This window comes from Lipotes vexillifer, unplaced genomic scaffold (assembly GCF_000442215.2).
Source record: "Lipotes vexillifer unplaced genomic scaffold, Lipotes_vexillifer_v1.1 scaffold1166, whole genome shotgun sequence".
NCBI classification, from domain to species: domain Eukaryota; kingdom Metazoa; phylum Chordata; class Mammalia; order Artiodactyla; family Lipotidae; genus Lipotes; species Lipotes vexillifer.
Genome location: NW_006773421.1, coordinates 328,267 through 337,243, shown reverse-complemented (window position 1 = coordinate 337,243; position 8,977 = coordinate 328,267). Strand labels below are relative to the sequence as shown.

Below are 8,977 nucleotides of genomic sequence, written 5' to 3'. Positions count from 1 at the left end.
TCCCTACACTTATTTTTCCTCAAACTCATTCCCAGTGAACAGCTTCAATCTTGTCTCGGGCTTCTTGTTCAGAGCTCTGAAAATGCGCCTTCACAGAGGAACCGTTTGGGAATCATAGAAGACGCTATCAATCAGAACTTTGAGTTTTCAACCCAAGTGCCTCTCAAGTCAGAAGGGAAACAAGAAAAAAATCTGTTTCATCGCGATTTCATCTCACATTCTTTGATGAACGTTAAACAAACATAGCCAATAAATGGGTGTATCTTGGCACTTCCTCCATGTGTGTGTAAATGTACACACACAGACACACAAGGATGGGAAGAGCGAAGAGTGGGCCAATCTATTCAACCAGTAACTACTGAGAGGCACCTAAGTGCCAAGCACTAGGTAAGAAAGCAGAAATCAAAGTATTCAAACTCAACATGCAACTTCATATAGTTCTGATGTGTATATGTATACTCCTCTTTTTGAAAGGGCAGGGTTTGTATCTTTTCCAGATCCCACACTTCCAATTTACAGATTCTTACAAGAACAGTACCTGTTAATATGGCCGCCTGCTCATGTCCCATCAATCTCCTAGCTGCCAAATCTCACCAGGTGGAAGGCATCACACATTGACACTCAGACATACTTAAACAAATTTTCTTACCACATCCAAGAACACTGACCGAGGAAGATTTAGAGAATTGGAAGTTTAGAAAACAAAATCATCATTGGGGCTGTACTGGAGGGCTATTTGCCTGAAATGAAGTTTTTAAGGAAGCGATTGATATAGGAAAACCAAACGATCATCAGCTTGAAACAAAATGCAGGCGCAAGTCACTAAGCTACTTAGATGGTCAGTTAGTTGGAATGGTAGCATCAGAATAATCCTACTACAGAATTCATTGTATAAGAGAAAATGTTTGATATTTTAGGTGGGTTAGTTTTACCCTACAGAGAAATCTGCCAAGGCCCTGCCGGTCCTGACTCAATGCTAGCCAGTTCTTTAACAACACTTGCAGATCTGATATATTCCCTTTCCTCTCAGCCAACAGTGATGATTCAGAGCACTCCCTAAATCTCGTTGCTCAGAAATCGGAGGAGAGATGGCTCTCTTCCTCCATCCAGTGAGTTAGGTCTTAGATGGCAACTCTGAAGACTAATCTATAGGTACGGTATCATTTTCAAAGTGACCTGGGCTGTACACCTTGTCAAAACATCAAGAAAATCTTCCAGCCCAAAGGAAGAAAACACTCTTGAGAACTATATGGCCATGGATCTGAAGTTTGAATTCAAAAGAGCAACCCCATAAGGAACCCTCATCACTGCGCATCATAAAGCAACATTACAGTAAGGTTGGCAGACACCGATGGTGTTTATTAGGTCAGTTACTGAGGACGTTTGAGTGTCACTGCAGTAAATTATCGACTAGAGTGTAAACCGTGCTTTGCTATAAAAATGGTATTTTTCAGTCATGTCAAAGAATGTTTTCAGTGCTTCCTGATCATGTTCTAGGAAATATATTTCAAGGGGGCTTAAACTCTGGGGACCACCCGAAGCTTTTGAGCCAATATGGCTGTCAACCCTAACAGAGCATCTGATGGAGTGTACGGTCCATGCTGAGATGAAGATGGCAAAATCTAATCTCAGTGCTGGTTCTGGTTTGCCATGTAAATCAAGCCAACTTATGGAGCCACGGTGTTTGCCACTCTGACATGGGAACAGTCAACATCTTATAAATGAATCTTACGGGACATCATTATGTAAATATAACACGTTCAAACAAACGTGAGAAAATACACAAACGCACACTTACCACCCACCTGTGTTTGGCATTACTAAGCGTCCTCCTAAATGGCCAAAGACACCAGTGGTCCTCAGTTCTGTCCTTGTAGGAAATGATGACAGATTTTGGATGTAGGGTGTTTTATTTCTGGGATGCACTGTAGTGAAGCTGTGGTTGTTTCCATGGGGAAAAGTCCCGGAATGATTCTTGCCATGGTACTCAGCTCTCTCAGACACTCCCAGGGAAACCATGAATGAGCTCTGCACTTTGACTTTGATGTCCGACAAAGGGTTAAAGAGTGAGGACTCCGTCATGAGTTCCTTGTCCAGGGGGTCCTGTAGACAGATGGGCCCACTGTATGTTCGGCTTACTCTTAGGTCTGGTTGCATGGAGGAATTCAAGAGCAGGGAGTTACCTGGTTAAAGAAGATTGATCTGTCACTCAGAAACTGGAAAGCATCACAGTTAGGACTTTACATCTGCTTCTCCTAACTGCACAACAAAGGCTCGCCAGCTGCTCCGGTCAAGGCTAGCCCTTCAGACCCACTCTGGGCATCTAAAGCACCTCTAACAGGCTCATCATGAGTGCCCAGAGCTTTGGAATCAGGAGCTCTGGCTTTCACAGTCAATTCCCTGAATGCCACTGACCAAATGCATCACTTTCCAGAGTTCTTTACATGCTACCATCTTTTCAAAACAAGTATTTCTGGCACTCCAGCAGGCAACTCACTCAGGTATGATGGTTTATGGGATTATTTTAACTGGCAAAGAGAAGCTTCCAAAAAATAAAAAAGGAAAAAAAGCTGTTTTGGAAGCCAGTTTGGAGCAAAAGTAACATCTGTTCATTTTAAATGGTAAGAGATGACACAGCACGGTGACGAGGGGCTGCTGTTTATAACTGAGGTGGGGTGGGTGCCGGCACGTCTCACGTGGGATTCTGGGTAGTTACTGGGGCTGGGGGAGGACATGATGTGTCCTCGGAGCAAAAGGGCCAGGGGACTTCTCAAACTGCTCCATGTCTGAGTAGCCAATCGGCTCTAAGAGTATGTATGTCACTCTGAGAGGCAAAGAGGGTACCACACAGGGATAGGGAGACACAGATTCCACACGGGGAGCATCTTAGAACGGCTTCCTTTCTGACTCAAAACAAATGGAGAAAAATAATCCTTACAAAAACATGAGAAATTGGACCGTCTCATCTATTGGGACTTACCAATATGTATATTTTTTGCCAAGTATAAAATAAAAGAAATGCTGTGACATTTTCTTGTGATGAAGTAATCTCATTTATTAGTAAATAACAAAATAACCCTCAGTTCCAAACTTCCCACCCATATTAGTCCATCAGTGTGATATCTCAAATTGAAACCCAAACCATATTAAACCATTTTCCTCTGGGGCTTGACAAGACTGTTTCAAGTATGATATTTTTGAAAATGTTGCAATTGCAGGCCATAGCGTATTAGCCTCTATTGCTTTTCCATTTTCATAATTTGTAACAATGCCAGCAGGAAATCTATAACCCTGACTTCTCCCACCTCTTTGTTCTGATGCTCTAAGAATCCAAAATCATAGAGGAGGAGGTTTAAAATGAGATGAAATGACCTTATAGATCTAAAGGCACCTTGATGAGGCATTTTTTTCATGTTTGAGGCTCCTGTGCTAAGACACAGACATAATAAGGAGCTGAGGTTTGTAACAGAACTGCATTGAACTCTATAGGTACCAGCCTTACCCTGGGTTATGGTTTTCCCGGGCAAGAAGCGGGATTGAAGAACCATCTCACATCTGAAAAGAGTTTGGAGCCAGATACCAGATACCTGAAAAAGCATATCTCCGAGTCTCATGGCTGTTTTGTCTTACCTTCTGGAGTTGGCTACTTTTTTTTTTTTTTTTTTTATTAGGATGTTTAATACAATGGGTGCCAATTTTCATACCCCTGTATTGATAGTTTTGCCCAATATAAAATACGGGCCCAGCCGCTCCGCGGCATGTGGGATCTTCCCGGACCGGGGCGCGAACCCGCGTCCCCTACATCGGCAGGCGGACGCTCAACCACCGTGCCACCAGGGAAGCCCCCTGGCTACTTTTAAGAGACCCTCCTATCTTATGTAAAGCCAAGAAGCAAAAAACATTTCCTAGAGTTAGACTCAAGTCTAAAATGCTTGATTATCATAATATATACATATGACAGAGTCCACGGTTGAAGAAAGTTGGCAGCCAACTTGATTCAAGTTTGATCGGGGACAATCCCCCAGTGACCCCAAGTTCTCCTTTGGATGTCCTTCAAGGTCCCTGATCTACTCTACATATGCCATTCTTTTTTTTTTTTTTTTTTTTTTTTTTTTTTCCTTGCGTTATGCGGGCCTCTCACTGTTGTGGCCTCTCCCATTTGCGGAGCACAGGCTCCGGACGCGCAGGCTCAGTGGCCGTGGCTCACGGGCCCAGCCGCTCCGCGGCATGTGGGATCTTCCCGAAACGGGGCACGAACCCGCGTCTCCTGCATCGGCAGGCGGACTCTCAAGCACTGCGCCACCAGGGAAGCCCCCTACATATGCCATTCTATTTAAGCCTCACCGTTCACCTTGCTGGGGCTCCGTCCATATTTGTTCAGGAAGGGATGTCACTAAGACAACAGAGCATCAGTGTACAGTGTAGCCTCACCATGAATATGGGGGAGAGTAGAATTTTAATAAAGGGTTTCTGCTTGTATCACTAGTTTTGTGAATTCTTGGTCAAAGAAAATGGTAACGTAAGTTTGGAAAGGCTACATCCTCTCCTAGAAATTCACAGTGCAAGTACATCCTGAGAAGCGTCACCCTAACGAGATGTGTTTCAACTTATACAAGTCAGCCTTCCCCAAATGTTCAGGTCAGGGAACCACTCCTCTCACATGCTGCCTGGTGCTCTATGGAACTCACTGGTGTCCTGTACCAAGGTAAGAGGAAACAACTGGCTTCTAGAACGATACTCACTGCATTTACTGAGTCCCTTCCATAAGCCAAGGGTTTATGACCCATGTTATTCCAGGTGGTTTCATCCTTACAAGAACCCCCTGAGATAGATGTTGGTATCCCCCCTTTATAGCTATAAAAATTGAGGCTGAGAGAGAATAATTGATTAACTAGGTCCTACAGCAATTCTGGATTCAAGTCTATCTGATTTCAAAGCCTCTGAAGTCGTGCACAAAGCTGCCTCTCACACTATTGTATAGTCTCTATTTTTCAAGTGTTTGTTAGGGTCTAAGACATTGATATCTTATGATTTGATGGAAATACAGTTCTAGTTTCTTACACACTACAAAGATCAGTTATTGGGCTTCCCTGGTGGCACAGTGGTTAAGAATCCACCTGCCAATGCAGGGGACATGGGTTTGAGCCCTGGTCCGGGAAGATCCCACACGCCATGGAGCAACTAAGCCTGTGCGCCACAACTACTAAGCATGCGCTCTAGAGCCCGCGAGCCACAACTACTGAGCCCGCATGCCACAACTACTGAAGCCCGCGTGCCTAGAGCCCGTGCTCCTCGATAAGAGAAGCCACTGCAATGAGAAGCCCGCGCACCGCAACGAAGAGTAGCCCCCGCTCACCGCAACGAGAGGAAGCCCACATGCAGCAACAAAGACCCAATGCAGCCCAAAATAAAAATAAATAAAATAAATAAATTTTAAAAAAGATCAGTTCTTCATTGGGTGTATTTCTAATTAAATCCTATATACTAAGCTCTATACCCACATTGAGGGGATGTGTTCTCATCTGAGGTCAACCAGACTCAGACCCGGACCTGAAGCCGAGGTGCCAGAAGTGAGTGGTAAGCAGTCACGCATCCTGTCTCTCCCGGCCATCTCTCCCGGCCATCTCCCAATTTCTAGTCTGCTTGGGTTCCTGCTTCGCCATCCTGTCCCTACTCCATCACTGCCAAGCAGTGAGACTTCTTGTCGTGTGCTGCAGGTGCTACTGACAAGCAGTAAACAGAGATAAAAGTGACAACATTGACCACGAGGGTCAAGGTAGAAAACTTCATCTATGGAAGCGAGACAATTTCATTTTGTAAAATAAAAGCCATCCATCTCACCCCCGTCTCCCAATCAGGAATGGAGTGGTTCGGATAAGAGAATTAAATGACTCTGTGTTTTAAAAATGAATATTGCTGTAGTTTGACACGATACATTTTCTTTCCCCACAACAAAAGACCGCCTTAACTTGGCAACAGCAGAGTCATTTAGGCTGGGAATTTCATTTTTTCCCTGGCTAACTGGCCCATCAGAGATCCTTGAAAATCCTTTTACTTATTTAAAATAGAAGCCACAAAAATAACTCCCCCTAATAAGTGGTGTAATAAATACGTCTGGTATAGTCGTTGGCCCTTAGCCTTGAATAAGCAGTACTTTAGTTAGCTAGATACACATCCCCAAAGCAGGCTGGTTAAAATAGAAAGTTGGGTGATCTGAGATAAAAGAACTTGTTAGGCTCACTACATATCAAAGACTTAAATGAGATGCCTCATATAAAATGTCGGTAGGAGTAAATCAAGACCCATTGATCCTCACAGTAGCCAAGGACTCAGGCAGACTCCTCCATCGAACCTGGTGTCCTAAGGAGTGAAGACAATTTGGTAGCGGCTCCCAGTGCCAAGAGCTACCCTCACACAGGACCAAAGGGCGCCAGAGTCTTGCGTGAATGTAGTCTACGGTCCTGGGGACGCAGTGTTGGGGGGCCCTATGCCGCTGACCTTGACGGACTGTTTTGAAGTTGAAGGTCTGGAAGCCACCTGTCAATGCAGAAGAGTCGATGACGTCCACACCGTAGTCACTCTGGCTCCGTCTGTAAAGTGTGATGCCGACGACCAGGACTGTGACGGCCACGACCGCAGCGCCCAAGCCTGAGTACAAAGCGATGTCGCTGGCATTCTCAATGCCTGAAAGACACAAGAGAAATTCTAAATGGCCAACATGGGCACAGGGCCAAAGACCCACCCCGGGACACAGAATGAAATGCTATCGGAATTTTGGGAGATACTGATCAGACGAAATGACAAATGTAGCTAGCTGCGAGTTGGACTCTCTTTCACACAATAATCATGTTTCTAGAAGACCTTGCATAAATCAAACGGATGCTAGTCAAATAACGTAACTGCATTAAGGTAGCTCACCACATAATGGAATCTGGAACAGAATCAATTTTGCAAAGAATATATTTTTCAAGGAAAAACAGGCAACTCCTTAATTTGCTTGTTTTAGGACGTCCTATTGCCCTGCCAAGTATTTTTTATATTTTATTTTTGTTGGAAGACACGAGACCCACGTACAATGACAAAATACAGGTGAATTGCTCTGCTTGTCTATGACCTGGGGCGCATGCATTCACAGAGAGCGGTCTAGGGTGAGAGGGTAACGCATAGTCTATGAGTCGAGAGAGGAGACCAGAGCTCACAAGTATGAACTTGAGCTTTGGCACGTCACTCAGTTCATCAGAATAGTGACAGACATCAGCGTATTTACAATCATTATGAGCGACTTTCTGTTGTGAGATATGAAAAGGGTTTGGTCCCAGGCGCTCTTATGTCCACGGTAAATGTTTTCTGGCACCAATTAAATGTTCGACTCTAATACTTTTTTTGTGGAAGAGGACTGGTCTCTAAGAGGGCACATGCTGTTTCTCCCATACCTCTCCTACTCCATCCTATTGAATGCATGGGCAAAGCAAAAATAAAAGCGTTAGTTTGAATTTAGATTGTGGGTGTCTCCCCATACCCCAAGGTAAGCTGTATCTGCTTCCCAACCCTTTTGCTAGATGTACACTGGGTGTGGTTCATTCCAGAACAGATTCATAACGGCTGCTGCAGCTCAGCATGACATTTACCCAAGACCACATAATCTTAAAAACATGTGTAAAAATGGAAGGTGGCAAGTACTAACTACATAATTGATTTCCCTACAGATTATGCAGTAGGTATACTTAATAGGTCCAAAAGTAATTACTATGTCACCCCTTTTGGGCTTAGCTGATAAAATAAACCCATCATATATTTACCTTGTAATTGCACGGCACTTACTCTGCATTCACTGCACCCTAATATGGTACTTACGTTACCGACTGAGTAATACTAACCATACAAGTCCATTTACTTTCAACAAAGTTAGTGGACTATAAAATAAGGTGCCACCAAATTAAAGAGGGAACAAGGAAATCAAGCAGAACCGGTTCAGTAATAGGGTGGTCAACACATAGGAATAATTCGTGAGGAGAACAACACAGTCAATCCCAAAGAACAGTAACTGAAAGGTCAGAGGATTATCAGACACTTTTCGTAACCACAACAGCCTGGGAGGTATGGAGAAACAGGGTGTGATTTAGGCTTTAGTTCAACTTCATGATGGACCAGAAGGGAGAGGGGGAGGGATGGGGCATTGGTGGTGGTCTTCCCTAGACACCCGCAACTATGGGGATTGTGACTGATACCGACCCCAAATGTCTACCTATGTCATGTGGGGAGAAAGGACGGCAGCTATCACCCCACTTACGGTCTCACCCTCCTTCTACTCAATTAAGTTCCTTGGAGGGAATCGTTAGAGCAGAGAGAGGACACAGAACACAACAGGTGAAGCAAGCCAGGGTACCAGGAGCAGTGAGAGAACTGTGGATTGGAACCAATTAGCCTTCCCCCACCCCTCCCCTCCAGGTCCTTGGGCGCTGCTGACTGATGACACCACCATCTTAAAAGGTGTATCTGGGGAGAAGACACCTGCTCGGCAACTGAGCACACAGAGCAAGAGTCTGACAGCGTCCTGAATGCAGCTGCGCTCTTGCTGAGTCGGCAAAGTAGACACAAAGGCATCTTTAGCTTCCCAGGGACTAAAATAGGACCAGGAGCCAGAGGATGACCAGGGTGAAAGTTCTTCTGTTGAAAACGGACATCACTGGACACGAAATCCTGAAACAAAACTAAGTAGCAGGAACAAGCTGTCTTTGTTCCCCTGGATTCCTATCTTGTTCTTTCTGTGTCCACCCTCTTGCTACCTAGGTAACCAGAATTCTCTGCCCTCCAGATACAAGTCCTGTTTGAGGAAAGGACCCTACTTATGCCTTCAGACGAAGGTATGGATGTTGGATATAGCTCATTGTGTTTCCTCTTCCAGGAATATGTGCAGAATGTATTTGACTTAAGAGAATGAAATACTGAATTACAGAATTTTTAAAAATGAATACGG

At 44.5% G+C, this 8,977-nt stretch overlaps 1 protein-coding gene across 1 annotated transcript in view; it reads right to left on the bottom strand.

Annotated features, from left to right (window-relative positions):
• UNC5D (unc-5 netrin receptor D) overlaps window positions 1-8,977 on the bottom strand; it is a 263,369-nt gene that overhangs the window by 71,582 nt on the left and 182,810 nt on the right. The window contains exons 8-10 of the mRNA XM_007448307.1: window positions 7,434-7,448; window positions 6,538-6,684; window positions 1,806-2,183 (exon numbers count right to left, since the gene is read on the bottom strand). Of these exons, the coding sequence (XP_007448369.1) occupies window positions 1,806-2,183; window positions 6,538-6,684; window positions 7,434-7,448 (540 nt within the window). The remainder of the gene's footprint in view (window positions 1-1,805; window positions 2,184-6,537; window positions 6,685-7,433; window positions 7,449-8,977) is intronic.